Source organism: Schistocerca gregaria, chromosome X, assembly GCF_023897955.1.
Source record: "Schistocerca gregaria isolate iqSchGreg1 chromosome X, iqSchGreg1.2, whole genome shotgun sequence".
Taxonomy (NCBI): Eukaryota; Metazoa; Arthropoda; class Insecta; order Orthoptera; family Acrididae; genus Schistocerca; species Schistocerca gregaria.
Window position 1 is genome coordinate 676,019,835 of NC_064931.1, and position 21,813 is coordinate 676,041,647.

Consider the following 21,813-nt stretch of genomic DNA (forward strand, 5'->3'; position numbering starts at 1 on the left):
ATAAGTTCAGTCAAATTAGTGCAGAAGAGTGTGAAGTGGAATAGAAAGTTCTTTTTCCATTTACTTTATCTGTGCATTTTAAACGCTTTTGCTCTCCATTGAGTAGTGAAAGGGCAAAAAATGCCAATAGTGGAGTTTCATCTGTCTCTGGTAACAGAAATTGTTGCAGCCTATGCCACAAAGCAGAGGAAATGAGTTTGACATGAAGAATCCTCTATGATTTACTGGGAGGCATTTTCCTAATATTATTGAGAACAAACATTCAAAGTATGCGTTGTTTGCTTAAAACAGAACACACTGAGAATCCAGATATGAATGCAAAACATGAAATATATCTATCTGTTGTACACACACACACACACACACACACACACACACACACACACACACACACACACCATGGATAACGACACAGAAAAGGTGACACAAACTAAGTGAAAAACAAACAAAAAATATTTCAATAAAAACAAAATAAAAATATATTTTTAACTTTCCCTGTGCCAGTCCAAATTATGTATTCAAAAGAAGAATGGAAAACATATACAGAATGTGTGAAAGGTATTAGGACACTTAGAGATACTGACTTTGAAACTCCTCTCCAAATGAATTATTTCACTCTCTAAAAAATTAATAAAAATAAAAAAATAGAAGAAATAAAAAATAGGAATAAAATAAAAAAACTCAGATTTCAGATGGTGTAATATATATTCAGTACATGAAGCACAGAAAATAAAAATACAACATCCATTGTGTCAAAATTATATGTAATTGCCTATTGCCAATATGTAGCTATTATTCAGACATCAACAAAATGTGTTTGGAAACCTTGATTATCTTGTTTCGGAGGTTGCTTACACCAGTTTTATTGTGCTCATGATCTTGAAAGACAATGGTAATGCTGTGGCAGCCCACTTCATACATTGTAGCGCCTACTGCATCGGCATCCCATTTCATGTCCATCCAACACGGGATGCCTGCATCACAAGTCATATATTCACCAGGAAAACCTATGTCATCTGTGTTGTCAACACAAATATTTACTCACGGCCACAACACAACGCAACACAACACCAGGTCTCCACCAACAGCCACCAGGGACTGCTACCTGTTCGCGGAGCCTGCAGAACAGCAACACCAGAGGTCGCAGATAGCCCAGGAACTACTTTGATCTGCCAGGCATGTTACAGCAAATAGTTCTGGCAGATACATCCACCAAACAGGCTTTATAGGGTGGCGCACTGCTAGCATAAGGCAGTTTCGGTGCACCACTTGGAAGTATACAGAGCTGCCACCCCGGCGGCCACAGCCAGACACCTCTTCTAGCTGGCTGATCTCTTGCAGATGGACTTGGTAATAATCGACAAACATCTTGACATTGTAGAATTGTTATCTCTCCCTGTGAACAGTAGGGTGTTTTCTATTATTATTTGTTATTTTATATTTGTGATGATCTGCAGTTGCGATCGAGTCTATTGTTCTTTTGGAGATTGTATTATTGTTTTGTTTTGGAGAGTCCAATAAACTGTTTTTGGACTTGTGTCTTCTGCATTTCTATTCTGCTAGTGTAGATACTTTAGTGGTGACGGGTTGGTTTAAGAGTTTCCCACACCTATGTGGGCCTGGAAGTTTATCACCTTTGCAACAGTTGCACCCAGATGCACAACCTCATCCTCTCTCCTATGAGGCATTGACTTCTAGCCTTATGGATTAATTTGTCTAGGTTCACATGACAGCAGCACATCACAAGTTCTGTTGTCAGAAGCTCCCCACACAGTCTTCGGACACTTACCCCCAGTTGGCTTTGGCCAAGTCATCGAAAAATGATCTTGGTAATCAATACCCCTTTTGGACTCTTCTGTTACAACCACCTCCCATTCGGGGTAGCCCGTGCTCTGGTGTAAAGAGCGAAGCTAAAACTATGAAAATGGTTCTCGATTGCTGCAAACTATTTTTTCCAGATATAGTAGCAACAGCAATTGAGATATTCATACCTCATAAATTGGTAAGAGATGGAATGGATCCCCCGTGGTACACAAAAAAGGTCCGAACGCTGTTGCAGAGGCAATGGAAAAAGCGTGCGAAGTTCAGAAGAACGCGAAATCCCGAAGATGGGCTAAAATTTAAAGACGCGCGAAATTTGGCACGGACTTCGATGTGAGATGCCTTTAATAGGTTCCACAACAAAACATTGTCTCGAAATTTGGTAGAAAATCCGAAGAAATTCTGGTCGTATGTAAAGTACACAAGCGGCAAGACGCAGTCAATACCTTCGCTGCGCAGTGCCGATGGTACTGTTATCGACGACTGTGCCGCTAAAGCGGAGTTATTGAACGCAGTTTTCCGAAATTCCTTCACCAGGGAAGACGAATGGAATATTCCAGAATTTGAAACACGAACATCTGCCAGCATGAGTTTCTTAGAAGTAGATACCTTAGGGGTTGCGAAGCAACTCAAATCGCTTGATACGGGCAAGTCCTCAGGTCCAGATTGTATACCGATTAGGTTCCTTTCAGATTACGCTGATACTATAGCTCCCTACTTAGCACTCATATACAACCGCTTGCTCACCGATAGATCTGTACCTACAGATTGGAAAATTGCGCAGGTCGCACCAGTGTTCAACAGTGTTCAAGAAGGGTAGTAGGAGTAATCCATTTAACTACAGACCTATATCATTGACTTCGGTTTGCAGTAGGGTTTTGGAGCATATACTGTATTCAAACATTATGAATCACCTCAAAGGGAATGATCTATTGACACGTAATCAGCATGTCTTCAGAAAACATCGCTCTTGTGCAACGCAGCTAGCTCTTTATTCGCACGAAGTAATGGCCGCTACCGACGGGATCTCAAGTTGATTCCGTATTTCTAGATTTCCGGAAAGCTTTTGACACCGTTCCTCACAAGCGACTTCTAATCAAGCTGTGGAGCTATGGGGTATCGTCTCAGTTGTGCGACTGGATTCATGATTTCCTGTCAGGAAGGTCGCAGTTTGTAGTAATAGACGGCAAATCATCTAGTAAAACTGAAGTGATATCAGGTGTTCCCCAGGGAAGCGTCCTGCAATCTCTGCTGTTCCTGATCTATATAAATGACCTGGGTGACAATCTGAGCAGTTCTCTTAGATTGTTCACAGATTATGCTGTAATTTACCGTCTAGTAAGGTCATCCGAAGACCATTATCAGTTGCAAAGCGATTTAGAAAAGATTGCTGTATGGTGTGTCAGGTGGCAGTTGATGCTAAATAACGAAAAGTGTGAGATGATCCACATGAGTTCCAAAAGAAATCCGTTGGAATTTGATTACTCGATAAATAGTACAATTCTCAAGGCTGTCAATTCAACTAAGTACTTGGGTGTTAAACTTACGAACAACTTCAGTTGGAAGGACCACATAGATAATATAGTCGGGAAGGGGAGCCAAAGGTTGCGTTTCATTGGCAGGACACTTAGAAGATGCAACAAGTCCACTAAAGAGACAGCTTACACTACACTCGTTCGTCCTCTGTTAGAATATTGCTGCGCGGTGTGGGATCCTTACCAGGTGGGATTGACGGAGGACATCGAAAGGGTGCAAAAAAAGGGCAGCTCGTTTTGTATTATCACGTTATAGGGGAGAGATTGTGTCAGATATGATACACGAGTTGGGATGGAAGTCATTACAGCATAGACGTTTTTCGTCGCGGCGAGACCTTTTTACGAAATTTCAGTCACCAACTTTCTCTTCCGAATGCAAAAATATTTTGTTGAGCCCAACCTACATAGGTAGGAATGATCATCAAAATAAAATAACAGAAATCAGAGCTCGAACAGAAAGGTTTAGGTGTTCGTTTTTCCCGCTCGCTGTTCGGGAGTGGAATAGTAGAGAGATAGTATGATTGTGGTTCGATGAACCCTCTGCCAAGCACTTAAATGTGAATTGCAGAGTAGTCATGTAGATGTAGATGTAGATGTAGATGTAGATGTAGATGTAAATGACTGCATTGTAAAATAATTGAATGAAGAACTACAGAGAGCGCTAGCAGCTTATTCATGAAATGCTAGAGATTATCCACATTCAGATTTTGAAGAATTATCTGCTTTCCATGGTATTTTATACTTCAGAGGAGTGAATAAGTCACAGTACCTCAATTCCAATGAACTATGAGCCACCAATGGGACTGCACCAAATTTTTTATTTGCACTGATGAGCAAACAGAGCTTCAATACTATTTTCCAAGCTGTTAAATTTGATGACAAGTCTAGGAGGGAGCAGAAGAAGGAAACAAATAATCTGGCACTAGTGAAACGTTCAGTGAGTTTGTGAATGAGCAAGAACATGAACAACAATAGATGAAATGCTGGAAGCATTCCATGGACATTGCAAATTCAAGCAGTATAATCTGAGAAAGCTGGCAAAGAATGATATAAAAGAATATTCACTCCATGATGGTAGAATTTTTTACATCTTAAATATGGAAAAGAGCTTGCTGGTCCATGCCAAATTCCCAATGATGCAGGGAATGTGGTAGTACTACTAATTCAACCCATTGGTAATACAGGCTGAAACATGACTCTGGACAACTATTTTGTATCTATACCATTGCCTAATAAACAGTACACTAACCAGTTCAAAGTAGTAGATACTCTGCGGAGGAATAGGAACACTAGAACTGTTGTCAATAAAGGCTAGACCAGTTAGACCAGTAAATAGCAGCATTTTTGCATTTGGAGAAGAACTGAACACCAATTGCTTACTTTGCCCGTATGTTCCAGATGAAAACTTACATAATTTACTAATGGTACAGCAACATGAGTATAGATGAAGAGAGTGGCAAACTGAATAAACCACAAGCAATTACATTGTACAATCTCATAAAAGGAGGCATAGATGATGCTGATCGTCTGAAACTGGAATAGCCTGTTTCAAGAATAAGCAACTACAGACCTCTTACACTGTTTTTCCATGAGGTGAACATCAGAGCAATAACTATATAATAACTATAATAATGCACAAGATGAATATAAATCACTTAATGCCAAGAAAAATATTCCTTATTGAACTGAAGTATGGTGCTTACAAAAGCATATATGACCAAATATATGACAACTCCTAGCATGCCACACCATTTGAAGGAAAAAATATAAGCTTTTGCAGATATCCACAACCTACCTACAGCAGAAGGAGCAAGTTAATCAAAAGAAAAACCAAGTTGTCACTAGTGCCATAAAAGGGAAAACAGATACACATAGCATCACTGCTGTCTTTCTTCCAGTCCTCTTTGTAAAAAGCATGCAGTATTGAGTATTCCTACTTGCCATGTGTGTACATCACAAGAATCTGGATCTGACTCAGATTAGTAAAACGGGAGTAAAGTTAACCTTAGATATTCACTTACTATGATTACTTCAAAGTGCTGTTAGGAGAATGTTGTGAATGCGATGAAAAACTGTGTGTAACCATTGCATACTGAAATATTTTTATGTTAAGCAATTTACATGATTCATTTCATGTTTACACATATTTACAATGTGTTGGTGACAATAAAGAAATAATTTACTTGATAAATGTATCTTTGAATCATACTTACAGCTAAAAAATTTAGAAGTTATCTTTGTTAGAAAAAATCTAACATGGGAATTATTGTGTGAATGTGGGTTAAAGAAGCCATTTGACTGGTTGTTAAAGTGAACAGTGGGAAATGTGCCAGTCACACTGTTACTACAGAGTATTTTCTAGAGACACACAATCTGTCCTCCTCCTGTGACAAAGTATTCAGTTTGTTATCGTATGTGAGACAAATAGTACTTGAAATTACTGAAGACGTCTCATGAAACAGAATCACCAAATGTGGTCCAAAAGAGTTATTACTGTGGTTCTTAACAAATGACTATGAATTAGAATGCTATCACAGAGAGCTTCATGCTTTCCATGAGTTATTACAGTGACAAATATATGGAGGACAACAGGTATTATGGAAGAGTAATTATGAAAGAACAATAAGTTACTGAGGTGAACCCAAAGTGACATGTCACTTTCATCATAGACTACTAAAATCCTACTAAAAATTTCAGGAAATATCTAATTCTTAGGTTCAAAATAATATTTACATTCTTGTGTTTCACTACAAAGTAATTCATTTATAAAGGACCTTTAAAAATCAGCACAGGCAACCAGTACACAGCTAACAGTTGGATCACGGTCTTTTAGCCCCGGTAGTTGTATTAGGTGACAACAATGCCGCCATGAGATGCAGTGAGCATGTTTGTAACAGTCAAAAGGTTAACTGATTTAGGAAAAATCAGTGTGAAATTATTTGAAATGGCAAAAATGGAATGATCAGTCAAATATTAACAAGAGATTTGTTTCACAAAACTGGAAGTTTGCTCCGAGGCAGTTTAAAAACAAAATACACAAGAAAAGTTTTAAAAAATACACTTTATATGTGGTATTTTGGAGAGCAAATCAGAAGTTAGTATACAAACCCCTAAATAAAACAGATCAGTTGTGACTTACAGAGGTGTAATATGGAACATAAGCAGGGCGTCAACACAACATCTAAGAACAGCTCTCTTGACCAAGTGTTATTTTTTTATACTTGCACGTAATAGAAAGGAAAAGGTGAACCTTACTGCTTTCATAATGAGTACTCATCCAAAAAAGTACCAAAAGGGGAATTAGATCTAAGGCTGTATCTCAATCAATAATAGTTTTTTGTCCTCATAAGATACTGAGTACAGGTATGTGATTTGATTTACAGTATTTGCATGGATATTTGTGATAGGTAACTGCAGGGTGTCAGTTATTCTTTTGCCACAAAATTTCAATTACAGCCATTTATCTTTTTCATGCACCACCACGTTATTTTAATTGAATGAACTCATACAGAGGGAGAGACAGAAGTTGAAAAATTGACAGAAGTCATTAGATGAGTTTAAGACTTATAAGTTCCTTTCACAGTATTTTTCAACTATGCATGTGATTTTAGCAGTGGATTTGTGGGGCGGCAGGTGGAATAATTTTTGTATGTTCCTATTATTTATTTAATGCTGTTGTTTGCCGTTCTCAACACTGGCTCTATAACTACAATACTGGCAACCAGAAAGTGATTAGCAAAACGTGAAGCCTGTAATTAGAATTCCTAGTGCCCACTTCATCTGAGAAATACATTTATAGCTACAGCTTATAGCTCTGAGGAATTAGGAGATTGTCTGGGATGCATAATCATAAACCATTCTCTCTAAAATGTTCACTATATTCTGAAAGTCACAGACCAAAAAGAATCCACACAATCCAACCACCAGAGCAGTTCAGAGTCTAATGTGCTGCTGCAACTATAACTGTTCAAATTAAATGTTTAAGTGAATGCTCTCCATAATTTGATGATAATTTTCATCAAACGCCAAGCTAATAATGGTAGAATGTCTGTCCTGTGGCGGCACATGAAAATGCGACATACGCAAACTAAAGATAGATCATTAACGTCAAACCAAAATTAACACTTCACTAGAAAATGATTTCATGGTTACGCGTATCCTGAGTAACTTATTACTGCATCCGAGGCTGTTTATATCAACAATACCGACGCGACACGACTCCCGGCACAGGTGGTGCGCTAATCAGCATCTGGAGAGAACTGGGGCCTTCCTTTTTTCGCGCAGTGTTCTTACATATAAAGCTGCGGTGCGGACGGCTAAGGGAACGCCTGATCAAATCTGCTCTTCCGACTAGCCACTAGGCTACTAATGCACCACTTTAAGTTATCGAATAAATCATTGCTTCCTTTGCTGAAGGCCGATGAAGCTCTCAATTTAAATGTGCAGTCAGCACACAGGTAAGTAAACATAATAAAAGTCTGACGTGGCTAAGTCAAGTATTTTGGGTGAGATAATTAATTTAATTACAATGCACACTGTAGACGAGCTATGAACGTGCCCTTTGGAGATACGCTATCGCTATAGTTTTATAGTTATTCTGTTGAAACTTCTCACATTTTTATGATTATAGCGAATCTCCCTTCTACTTAAATTTAAACATCCTAGCTTTATTTATTTGCTTACTTAATCTATCTTGCTTCCTTAATTTCTAAGACAAAAACCAGAAAAATCATGAATTTCAACAAAAATATTAATTTGTGAGATCCAGAATACTGTTTCTACTAAATTATTATGCAAAAGGAATCTAAATATAAAAATTTAAGTTTCCAGCTATTTTCTATTGCGCCAATGATTTTTACAGAAAAACATCCAAATTTCGAAAATGGTTCAAGTTATTGAACTGATAGTCAACACATATTGATTTTGTATTACTCCTGACATGCTAGAAACATTTCAGGATATTTACTTCATTTTAAAGTTTGCGCAGTATTTATGACGTCAGAGCAAGTTACAGTGGACTAGGCTGGCAAACAATGGAAAGACTGATGTGAATTTTATAAGGCGTGAGTATGCTGCTTCCCTACAGATTGAACAGGCTTAGAGGTCCGCTTGGTTGTGAAGTTGAGCACTTGAATTTCTGCACAGCATTTGTGTAATGTTTGTCCAGAGGTAAAATATAGATAACATCTAAATGTTGGATTTTGTGTATTTTGCTGAGAATATGGATGCAACATGAGATATGATAAAAGCCATAAAAGTGCTGCCAGATATGATAAGTTATTTAAATCTCTTTAAATGTAATTTTGAAAATTAAAAAGGCGCATGAAATGGGGGCTGTAGCATTGTAAGAGGTGATGGCTATTGAGGAATTTGCTTGTTCATTCAACGTTGGTACCCTGTGTAGGTTATAGCATACATGGTCTTCTCTGGTCACTATTATTCATTCGCTCTAAGAAGACTCTTGATCAGTGGCTGACATATGTAGTTGTATTAATTGAAATTGATTGGTAGCTCTTGGTACTGATAACTATCTCAGTACCTATATCCAGTCTAGTCCTCTTAGCTGCCAGACAAGCCTGTTTCCAGTGTGTCTACCCCCTTACAGGCAAAACTATATTATTACTTAGAAATACTTGGATGTGTATGTCATCTTATTATGTTTTAATCAATAGGTAAAGCTAACAAGTAAACAATATGGCTAAGGCACGCAGCATTGTAAGCTAAGATTGGTAGCAATCAGAAGAAAGTGAATAGTAGTCCAAAGTCATACACTGTCTTCCAACTTCTACAAAACAACTACTCCCATTAGCCACCATGTCAGGAGTCTTCTTATAGTGAATGATTCATAACTTTCCTTTTAGTTTCTTTTGTATGCTGGAAAGGAAGCACCTTACCTTTCATTATCACTAATTTATGCACACAATATGAGAGCAAAATATTTTCTGAGTACTATATGAACTATACACATAAATGCCTGCTTCTGAACACTTATGGTTTCCTCAGCAATCTAACTTGTAAACTATCAGATGAAAACAACAATATTTAGGAATATACACACATCAAAAAAAGTTTTGGATCGCCCCAGTTCCCAGAACTCCTGAAGATAGATGTTAACTGTGGATACTGTATCAGAGATACAGTCCTTTTGACTGTTCAGAGATGTCACTAAACCCACCAACCATGCATGAGCAGCGCCTGTTAGACAGAGGGGATCCGACAGCCGATCAGTTCCAGTCATTCCACCAGGAAGGAGGTACACGGCTTGTGTTGTCTGTAGTTCACCCATGGCTAGATGGTCAATATCGTGGTTTAATCGTGCCCGCATTGATACTTTGTGCCAGGAAGGGCTCTCAACAAGGAAAGTGTCCAGGCATCTCAAAGTGAACCAAAGCGATGTTGTTCATACATGGAAGAGATACAGAGAGACAGGAACTGTCGATGACACGCCTAGCTCCTGCCGCCCAAGGGCTACTAATGCAGTGGATGACTGCTACTCACAGATTATGGCTCGGAGGAACCCTGACAGCAACGCCACCATGTTGAATAATGCTTTTTGTGCAGTCACAGGACTCGTGTTATGACTCAAACTGTGCACAATAGGCTTCATGATGTGCAACTTCACTCCTGACGTCCATGGCGAGGTCCACCTTTTCAACCACAACACCATGCAATGCAGTACAGATGGGCCCAACAACATGCTGAATGGACCACTCACGATTGGCATCACATTCTCTTCACCATTGGGTGTCACATATGCCTTCAACCAGACAATCGTCAGAGACTGTTTGGAGGCAACCCAACAAGGCTGAACACCTTATACACACTGTCCAGTGAGTGCAGCAAGTTGGAGGTTCCCTGCTGTTTTGGGGTGGCATTATGTGGGGCCGACACATGCCGCTGGTGGTCATGGAAGGCACCAAACTGGCTATACGATACGTGAATGCCATCCTCCGACCGATAGTGCAACCATATTGACAATATATTGGCAAGGCATTCATCTCCACGGACAACAATTTGCGCCCCCATTATGCATATCTAGGGAATGACTTCATCCAGGATAACGACATCACTCGACTTGAGTGGCCAGCATATTCTCCAGACATGAACCCTATCTAACATGCTTGGGATACACTGAAAAAGGCTGTTTATGGACGACATAATCCACCAACAACTCTGAGGGATCTACACTGAATTGCTGTTAAGGAGTGAGACAATCTAGACCAACAGTGCCTTGATGAATTTGTGGATAGTATGCCACAACAAATACAGGTATGCATCAATGCTAGAGGACGTGCTACTGGGTATTACAGGTACCAGTGTGTACAGTAATCTGGACCACCACCTTTGAAGGTCTCACTTTTGGTGGTACAACACACAATGCGTGGTTTTCATGAATAATAAAACGGGCAGAAATGATTTTTATGTTCATCTCTATTCCAAATTTCTGTACAGGTTCTGGAACTCTCAGAACTGAGGTGCTGCAATTTTTTTTTTTTTTATCTGTGTGTTATGCAAGTCTTCACTCTAAAGCCAATAAAATTATTATGTACTTTTCTTTCTTTGATTTCAACTTCAAAATAAAAGGAGAAATATAAGTATTTATACAACTTGATTTAAATTTTCAGTCAAACAACTAATTATCACAAAAAGTGGAAAAATTTAGAAGTATACGCACCTGCCATGTGCGCCCAAAATCATATGACCTTTCAATAAGCATAGCTGCTGGCCTAAAGGTTTTAAATGTGATTATCATGTGAGTGAAATGGAATTCTGCTTCAAGGTCAAGCTGAATTGTTACATTTTCCACTCCATTTTCAGACTGCCACCATGAGCGTTGTTCTGTACTGGTAAAAATATTTTTCTCATTAATGTTAATGCACAGTATATCACTATGAGAGTATACTAAGAAAACAAAGCATATTTCAGTATCTATAATATACTCATTATTGACTGGAGCTATGTCAGTTTCTCTTAAATTGATAATGTCCTATTGAAATTAACATTTATTGTTTTATTCGTGGAAATGAAAGCCCGAGTCAGGCCCAGAGGTAATAGTCTAACAGTTAAGGTAACTGTTTGTGAAAAAGAAGAGATTGGGTTTGAGTCCCAATTTGGCAAATATTTTTAAGTGTCAGAACACATTCATTACAATTGCAGTTTCAGTTGTCAATAGGTGCGAAGCAGTTAGCATTGATGGTAAAGTGCTCTCTTCTGTATGCAGGACTGGTGGCATGCATACCATCATATTTGCTTCAGATGTACAGAAACAATAAATGTTTCAAACTGTAATCGGTATCTGACATCATCTCACATGCTGAGTGTTAAAATTATTGTCTTCAAATAAATTCCTCTTTGACTACTGTATACGATGTCTGCATGATTTAGACACTACCAAAGTGAATGGACTGCCACTGGGTAAAGAATGCAATCTCAACTCCAATGTAGTGAGAGCAATTTGAACATCATAAATATGAGAGAGATATTACATACCAGGATGGTGCCCCTCCTTCAGGAAACTCCATGAAGCATATTTTAGCAGAACACCATCTGGTTAAATGTAGTCAGGAATGTGAAAGGCTTCTTTGAAGAATAATTGGTACTACTTTTTCCCTGGCCTGCATGTTTACCCAACATGTCATCTACTGAACACATCTGAGGTTTTGGTTGGTTGGCAACTTGTTCATTGCAGTCTTCCATTGCCTACTAAGAGGAAGAAGGTCCCCAGACAGATATTCAATACCTCTTTGATTCCATGTAATGACATCTAGAAGATCTACTTGCAGTGTGATGGGGGCTTCACATTACACTGAATTCTTACAGTAAGACAACTCTTTCCATAATCCTAATCTTGTGTGTACTGTGATGTACCTGATCTGTGGAACAACATTGATTTCAGTCATGTGTATCCTTCATCTTATCACAACTTCCACAAACATTATTGTTGTGGGACAAAAAGAAAATAAATAAATATTTGCATAACTCTCATTACATCTCACTGAGTGTGAAATGTAGTTAAGTTAGACTATACAGAAAGTTGCACATGTGGATGTGTAGACAGTGTATGGCATACAATAAAAGCTATTATTAGTCTTGTATTTTTCAGGACTACAACTGAATATAAGCACTTTAAAATATAATAGCAACAGTTTCCTTTTTAATTGCAATGTATTACCATGAAATGCTTTTATATCCTGTTAAACATGTATAACGTGAGTTTATGAATCAGTAATTTTCTACTTACACAACCATTTAAGCAATGCTCTTTTTAGAAACAAGAATAAAGAGTAATATATTTCTAGAACCTGAGGATACAACATTACCTGTAAAGAGTTACTTCTCACCAAAATTTTGATTATTGCTTTTTAAAATAGTCATATTCTGTGTGCTTTTATTGAATGGATAAACCTGAAAACTATACCATCATAAAATTATTTATTCTGGATAGTTTATCTTCAATGAAAATTATCAAATGTTAGTGAAGGTTTATAAAAAACATGCTATTTCATTTTCAATAGTTACAAATTGGGTAGCTGAATACACAGGTGACTGTACTTCTCTTAAAAACAATCCATGTTGTGAGGGTATGGTACCATCAATTGGCAAGATATGTGACATGAGTTACTAATTTAAATGGCAAAGTTATCAATCTGCCAAGCCATAGAATGTGTATTACAGCTACCTCTAGTTTAGTTGAGGTCAGAGGTACAAAATAATCTGTAATTGCAGACAATGCTTTTTGCAGGACAGTAATTGCAATCAGTTGACATACGCGCAAGTGGTGTTTTTGCAGTAGAGCTATCTGGGAGTTGACGCAAATCAGTGCACAAGCAGGCACTGTTAGGCTGCTTTCAAAATGAGTTCTTAAAGAGGTAATTTGCGTTATGGTTGGTTACCTTATAAGTTTCAGTGTGAACTCAGTTGGTAACATATGATGGCATGTGGAATGTGGTTCAGCTGTGTGTAATTTAAAGTGTTCATAGTTCTTGAGTATCTGTAATGAAACACACAGTTTGTGATCTCTTAACAATAATTGTTCCAATCGATTCCGTCATCATCCACTTCGCTAAATGATTAGCACTTGCAATCAGTTAATTATTAAATTCATGGAGAAAGGTGAACAAGAAATTGTTGTAACATATCAGTGAGGACATGTTATATATGGAGACCAGTGACAAAGCTGTTGAACCCTGCAACAATCATCGAATCTGGAGTCCGATAGCCAATGTCACCGTATGGCAAGTGAAGTTGGTATTTTCACTAGTGACTAGATTTTTTGAGCAATGTTGGACAGGAAAAGGAATGTAAACAGTGAACAATTAAATTGATAATAATAATTTGCATGTGTAATATAGATACGAATTACAATGGCCATTCAAACTGAAAATAGCAATGTAATTAACAGAGAGGACAGTGTTGATTAGGGCAGTGTTGCCATGGATCTCATTAATTAACTGTAAACAAATAACAGAATTCAAAGTACAAATTTAGTAGCAGAAAATGAAGATTCAAATTTGGATGTAAATGCTGAACGAAGTAAGGCCACAATAAACAACAATTGGATTGGTGCTATGAGAAGTTACAAAGCATTAATGCAGCTCTTACAAAAGAAATTCACAGATTTAAATAAAATGTTTGATGATAAGGAGCAGAATTTAAATAATATGCTTGATGATTGGGACCAAATTTTAAATAAAAAGCTTGACAATAATAACAAAAAGCTAGACAATACTAAGTGAGATTTAAGAATGGAGACTCAGAAATTGGGAGAGGATTAGAACAAAAAAAAAACTTGATGAACATACACAAAAATTGGACAAAATGTTTGATCAAAAGATAGTAGATATTCATAATTACTTGCAATAACTGTTCACAGGTTTGAAATGTAAAATTATAGGACTGGAGAAAATTGAACATTTTGATGACTTTCAGGAAAGTAAGCAACACAATGGAGATAAAGAATTCAGAGTGGTTGAAGTTCATTCTCAAGTAATCTTACAGCCACAAGAAATTCATCAGTCTACTGAAATGAGTGCAGTAATTAATTATGCCATTGTCAACAAGCAAAGGTCCTGTGATTTTTATGTACACTGACATTTTATGGAGTTTGAAATGACACTGATGTGCCTTATCAATTTATCAATGCCAGACAATTATAATGCTGACAGTGATCGAAGTCTGATGTGAGACGGTCTTGGTTTATTGATGCAAGGCAGTTATAATGTGAACTGTTATTTTAATGTGATGAACACTGATTTTGTTATCAATGGACAGTTTGAAGTTTCATGTTCACAAAATCTGAGTGACACAGACATGATTGGTTTTTGGGCACAGCAACTGTATGTTATGGACTGCACAGTACAAAAGTGTAGCATGGAAGATGTTCTGACATCAGTACAGTTCAAAACAGCATGCTCAAGTGAATATTTGTCTAAGGACTGGCAGAACTATGTATTTAATTTATTAAACCATGACAAGCATGCAAAGAATTGCTGTCAGTGCTTTACTGCAGACCAGAAGAAGAATTTAAAGTGAAACAGTACATCAAAAACAGTGTAAGAAGAAAAAGAAGAAAAATAAAAGACTTGTATCACCACTTTGTGAAAAAGAAAAAGAGAGAAAAAAATAAATGGACAGGGAAGTGGAAGAAATTTCATGTTTATTTTCAAACGATAACAAGTGGTGATGACTTTCAAAACTTTGACTTTTGTATGATTTTTGTTACTTTTATAGATATCTGTGCATATTTAACATTACTTTGTTGCACTTTTTTAAAATTAATGTTTGTATGTGCCTCCTAACTTCAAGATGCGGCAGAGCGAATTTTGTTTTGGAGTGATTCTGTCACAAGTTTCCTTTCTGTGTTCACGAGGTGCTGGCAGGAAACACTACATCATTGTTACTTTAAACAAAGCAACCAAGTGACTCATGGGAGGTGACCAGTGTCACACCATGTGATATCAGCAGTTTATGAGTTTGCCAAGAAGCAGCACACCAAGGCACACAACCCATGGCGATGACCACTGCTGCATGCAGTTGTTCCCCCTTACCCCAGCAAGAAGTCTGGTGGGCATTTCCTTGTGAATACTGCCACATGTGTTGGGCCAGCAACATGAATCCTCAAGTCCACATGACATGTTTATAGTGCCCTTGAGGTTTACAAAAAGCAGAGTACCCACAAGAGCAATGAAAGGTTGTTGTAGACATGTCCAATGCAAAAATGTGGATATTTGGATATGTAAAATGTTAAGTTTTTTATGTATTCGTGTAATTGGATTTGTGCACTGCATACCAGTACCATATGTTGCTTCCTTCTATCCTTCTTTTCCCCATTTGTCATTTTGTTAATTATTAACTTTAGTCTATTTGATTGGAAATGTTTATCTTTTTATGCATACCAGTACTTTCTTATGTATATGATTATGTCAACATTTGGAATTTTCAGAAGATTACAACAAATTCCAATATTTATTCCACTTCAGACAAAGCTTGTTTATTGTTATGAGGATCCATTAATGAATAATGGACAAAAGACAGAGATATATACTGACAGGTCCTTCTGCGAGAAAATTTTTTTAATTATAGTTAGTTAATACATCATTGGTTGACATAAATTTGTCAGAGTAACTAATTACTTTTCTTACTAATTGAAATATACATTCATAATTTTAATAAATAGTGAACTGTAGATGTGCCTGTTAACTGAGCAACACTTACTGCTGTTTGACACAGGCACAAATGGTGAAAAATTTTATTTTTCTGTACCAACATTTTCTTATAAAGAGTTTGTTGCTAACATCATTGTCAGTAAAACAAAATTAAACTCTGTCTGAAGAGGCCTAGGAAGACTCAGTGGTACCAAACAACTGCTGTGTTATCTTCAGCCGACAGACATAACTGAATGCGGATATGGAGGGGTGTGTGGTCGGCACAGCGATCTACCTGCCGTTGTCATTTTTTGCAACCAGAGCCACAACTTTTCAGTCAGTAGTTCCTCAATCGGCCTCAAAAGGGCTGAGTGCATGCCACTTGCCAACAGCACTTGACGGACCCCGATGGTCACTCATCCAAGTGCTAGCCAAGTCCGACAGTACTTAACTTTGGTGATCTGACAGGAATCGGTGTGTCACCACTGCAGCAATGCCACTGGCAATGTCACAGTCAGTACAGCTTTGAATATATTTCTGTGTGGTTACAAACAATCTTAAGTGAATATTTTAAGAGTCTGTCAATTTAATTGTAAGTATTCTTGCTCTGTTGTGTCTTTCATTTATTTTTTGAGATCAGGGGACGAGTGAGGGTGATTCCTCAACTTGCACCATAGGGTGGTGGGGTTTCGGATTCCGAAAATAGGTCATTTGTCCACTACACACAGGAGGCTGCTACACGGGTAGCAGGGGCTGTGTGGCATGGACTGGGTGGTTTTTTAGGTTAGACAGTCTCGGGAGAGATAAAAAAGGGCTCCAGTCACAAAGGGTACCGGGTAAAGAAACGACAAGAATTGACCAAGCAACAGTTGGTATTGTAGTTGTAAATTGCCGTAGCTGTATTGGAAAAGTACCAGAGCTTCAAGTGCTGATAGAAAGCACTGAAGCTGAAATCATTATAGGAACAGAAAGCTGGCTAAAGCCGGAGATAAATTCGGCCAACATTTTTACAGGGGCAAAGACCATGTTCAGAAAGGATAGATTAAATAAAGTAGGTGGTGGTGTGTTTGTATCTGTTGGTAGTAGTTTATTTTGTAGTGAAGTTGAATAGATAGTTCCTGTAAATTAATATAGGTAGAGGTCATACTCAGCAGCTGTATCAAAATAATAATTGGCTCCTTCAACCGACCCCCGACTTAGATGATTTAATAGCTGAATGGTTCAAAGAACACTTGAATCTCATTACAAATAAGTACCCCATTCATAGAGTTATAATTGGTGGAGACTTCAATCTACCCTAGATTTGTTGATAAAAATACATGTTCAAAGCCGGTGGTAGACAGAAAACATCTTCCAAAATTATACTAAATGCTTTCTCTGAGAATTACTTTGAACAATTAGTTCATGAGCCCACAAAAATTGTAAATGGTTGTGAAAACACACTTGACCTCTTAGCTACAAATAATCCTGATCTAATAGAGAGTGACATGATGGATACAGGGATTAGTGAACACAAGATCATTGTCAACCAAAACCACTAAAAATAAACACAAAATATATCTATTTAAAACAGCAGATAAAAATTTACTTGATGCCTTCCTAAGAGAGAGTCTCTATTCCTTTCAAGCTAATTATGTAAGTGTAGACCAGATATTGCTCAAATTCAAGGATACAGCATCAACAGCAATAGATTGATTCATACTGCATAAGTTAATAAGAGATGGGACTGATCCATCATGGTACACAAAACATGTCAGAACACTGTTGCAGAAGCAACGAAAAAAAGCATGCCAAATTCAGAAGAACACAAAATCCCCAAGACTGGCTAAGTTTCACGGAAGCTAAAAATTTAGTGCGGACGTCAATGCAAGATGCTTTTAATAGTTTCCACAATGAAACATTGTCTCAAAATATGGTAGAAAACCCAAAGAGATTCTGCTTGTATGTAAAGTACACCAGTGGCAAAAAACAGTCAATACCGTCACTGCGTGATAGAGATGGAAATGGTGCCGCTAAAGCAGAGTTACTAAATACAGTTTTCCGTAATTCCTTCATGAAAGAAGATGAAGTAAATATTCCAGAATTTGAAACCAGAACAGCTGTTAGCATGAGTGACATAAAAGTAGATACCTTAAGTGTTGCGAAACAACTCAAATCACTTAAGAAAGGAAAGTCTTCGGTCCAGATGATATACCAATCATGTTCCTTTCAGAGTATGCAGACCCAATAGCGCCTATCTTAGCAATCATATACAACCACTCACTTGACGAAAGGTCTGTTCCTAAAGACTGGAAAGTAGCACAGGTCACACCAATATTCAAGAAAGGAAATAGGAGTAACCCATTGAATTACAGACATATCACTGATCTAATTTGCAGTAGGATTTTTGGGCATATACTGTACTTGAACATAATGAATCACCTTGAAGAAAATGACTTATTGATACATAACCAACACGGATTCAGAAAATATCATTCTTGTGCAACACAGATAGCTCTTCATTCCCATGAAGTAATGAGTGCTGTCAACAAGGGATCTCAGATCGATTCCATATTCATAGATTTCCAGAAGGCTTTTGATAACGTACCTCACAAGCAACTATTAATCAAATTGCGTGTATATGGCGTATCATCTCAGTTATGTGACTGGATTCGTGATTTTCTCTCAGAGAGGTCACAGTTTGTAGTGATAGACAACAAATCATTGAGTAGAACAGAAGTGATATCTGGCCCTCCGCAAGGTAGTGTCATAAGCCCTCTGCTGTTCCCGATTTACATAAATGATCTGAGTGATGATCTGATCAGCCCCCTTAGATTGTTTGCAGATGATGCTGTAATTTACCATCTAGTAAAACCATCAGACGATCAATCCAATTACAAAATGATCTAGAGAGAATTTCTGCATGGTGCGAAAAGTGGCAATTGGCACTAAACAAAGAAAAGTGCGAGGTCATCCACATGGATACCAAAAGAAATCCAATAAATTTTGGGTATATGACCAATCGCACAAATCTAAGGGCTGTCAATTCGACTAAATGCCTAGGAATTACAATTACGTGCAACTTAAATTTGAAAGACCACAAAGATAATATTGTGGGGAAGACAAAACAAAGACTGTGCTTTGTTGGCAGAACACTTAGAAGATGTGACAAACCCACTAAAGAGACAGCCTACATTACACTTGTCCATCCTCCGCTGGAATATTGCTGCGTGGTGTGGGATCCTTACCACGTAGGATTGACGGAGGACATCGAAAAAGTGCAAAGAAGGGCAGCCCATTTTGTGTTATCGAGCAATAGGGGTGAGAGTGTCACTGATATGATACAAGAGTTGGGGTAGCAGTCACTGAAACAAAGGCGGTTTTCTTTGCAGCGAGCTCTATTTACGAAATTTGAAATGACCAACTTTCTTTTCCGAATGCGAAAATATTTTATTGACACCCACCTACGTAGGGAGAAATGATCATCATAATAAAATAAGAGAAATCAAAGCTTGAACAGAAAGATTTAGATGTTCCTTTTTCCCACGCGCCATTCGAAAGTGGAATGGTAGAGAAGTAGTATGAAAATGGTTCGATGAACCCTCTGCCAGGCACTTAAGTGTGAATTACAGAGTAACGATGTACATGTAGATGCTACCATCACACAGCAAGATATTTGACATCAGTTGTTAATTTAAATGGTTAAGTTACTGATCCTCCCTGTGATACAGTGTGTGCTACAGCTACCTCTGATTTAGCAGTGGTCAGAGATATGAAATAATCTGTGATCTCATACAATGCTTTTCATGGTATGGTAACTTGTCACTTAACATAAGCACAAGTGTTGTAGTGGAGTAGTCTGAGAGTTGAGTCATAACAGTGCACTAGCCAGCACTGTTAGGCAGTTTTCCTAATGAGTTTTTTAAATGATTTTTCATACTGTGGTCAGTGACTGTACAAGTTTTAGTGTGAATGTAATCAGTAGCATATAGTGGCATGTGGAATGTGGTTTAGCTGTACATCGTTGAAAGTGTTCACAGTTCTTGAGTATCTGTAATAAAACATACAGTTCATGATCTCTTAACTATCATTGTTCTCAGCTTATTCCATTATCAACTGCTTCCCTCAATGATCACCACTTGCAGTCAGTTAACTATTAAATTCATGAAGAAAGGTGAACAAGAAATTATCATAATATAACAGCCAAGACATGTTATAAAGTGAAGAATGTACCAAAATTGCAACCACAGATGAAACTGTCAATAATGTGCTCAATATGGTCAAATTGTGCAATATCCAGATTTGCTGGACATCCATGTGAGACAGTGGCCTGATATTGGGCAGCATAAGAGTGTAAGGACATGCACACTCATTGCCAAGATTCCAGTTGACCACATCTGACCAACACAAGGGAATATCGCCATATTATGCACCACACACATCGTAACCCCTTCACATCTGCGCATGCAATTTGAGAACATGTAATGGACTCACTGCAACATTCATCCTGTATCATTGGTAGGAGAATAGCATCAGCCAAACTAGGGAATCATTGTGCTATGCATAGGCTGTTGTTAACATCACAAAACAAACAGCTGTGTTTTGAGTGGTGCAATGACCAGGAAGCATGGATTGCTGATGAATGGCATCACAATGTGTTCAGCGATGAATCATGGTGCTGCACTGCCTTGGATGACCACTATCAGTGAGTATTTTAATGGCGTGGAGGGAGGCCCCATTCTTACAAAGTGTTGTAGAGGCACAGCAATGTTGCTTCTCACATCATGGTGTGGGGAGTCATTGGGTTTGAATTTAGGTCATGGACATTCTGCATCCTCATGTGCTGGTACCTCTCATTTGATAGTACTGTGTCACTATTTTTCAATTGGGTATTACACATCCACCCAAGGCATGTGTTTCTATGAACTCACACAAGGCATGTGTCTCTAAGAACTGCCTGCATGATGTTAACGTGCTCCCAGGGCCAGCAAGATTTTCAGATATGTCCCTGATAGAACACATGTGGGACTAGCTCGAATGTCACCTCCATCTTGGTGCCAACTACAACAGTTGCGAGCCAGTTTGTGTCAGGAGGGGTTACAACAGCTTTATGACACTCTATCCAACCAATCTTGTGTATGTGTATGTGTATTCTCATAAAAAATGTCAACAGAAATTATATATATTCACACAATTTTGTTGTTGCTAAACCTCTGTTCATTACACAAATGTAAATGAATAACTCAAATATATTTCCTGCAGTCACAAAATACAATTACTACATCATTTTGCAGCACTGTGTTTTGTTATTAAGTGTAGCAAAAGATATGGACACAACAGGTTTTCATTCACTGTTTTGTGGAGCCAGAATACAGATACAGTTAATCAAGTGTGTAATTTAATTACAGTTCTACTGCTCTGAAGTAGAGACTGTCAATAATAGCAATCAAAGAATCCAAACAGATACATACCCAGGAAAATTTTTATAGACAATATTCTCTATACGATGACTGCGAGCTGGATTATTAGCATGTTCATCACGTGAATCGCACCAGAAACATTTTTTCCGCTCTTCTAAATGTGACACTATACAAAATCTTTCCTGAAAATAAATAAATAAATAACTTATGTTTACATTCTGTTGTTGTTAGTTCATTTTGTGCATTTTTGTTGTTATAGGACAGTGATACACATAATACTCCTTCAGCTCTCAACTAATACATAAAACAAAACTACACCAGTTATTTTTGCTGTGGAGCATGATAGTGAAATCTGTTCACATGTTCAGCCACCTTTCCAACTATGAAAACATCTCATCTGCCATCAAAAAGACA

General features: G+C 37.8%; 1 protein-coding gene across 2 annotated transcripts in view; it reads right to left on the reverse strand.

Annotated features, from left to right (window-relative positions):
* The window catches only part of LOC126297623 (laminin subunit beta-1), a 319,924-nt gene that overhangs the window by 108,172 nt on the left and 189,939 nt on the right, over positions 1 to 21,813 (reverse strand). For both annotated transcript variants that reach the window (XM_049988640.1, XM_049988639.1), the window contains 2 exons: positions 21,451 to 21,581; positions 11,032 to 11,200 (listed from right to left, as the gene is read on the reverse strand). In XM_049988640.1, the coding sequence (XP_049844597.1) occupies positions 11,032 to 11,200; positions 21,451 to 21,581 (300 nt within the window). The remainder of the gene's footprint in view (positions 1 to 11,031; positions 11,201 to 21,450; positions 21,582 to 21,813) is intronic.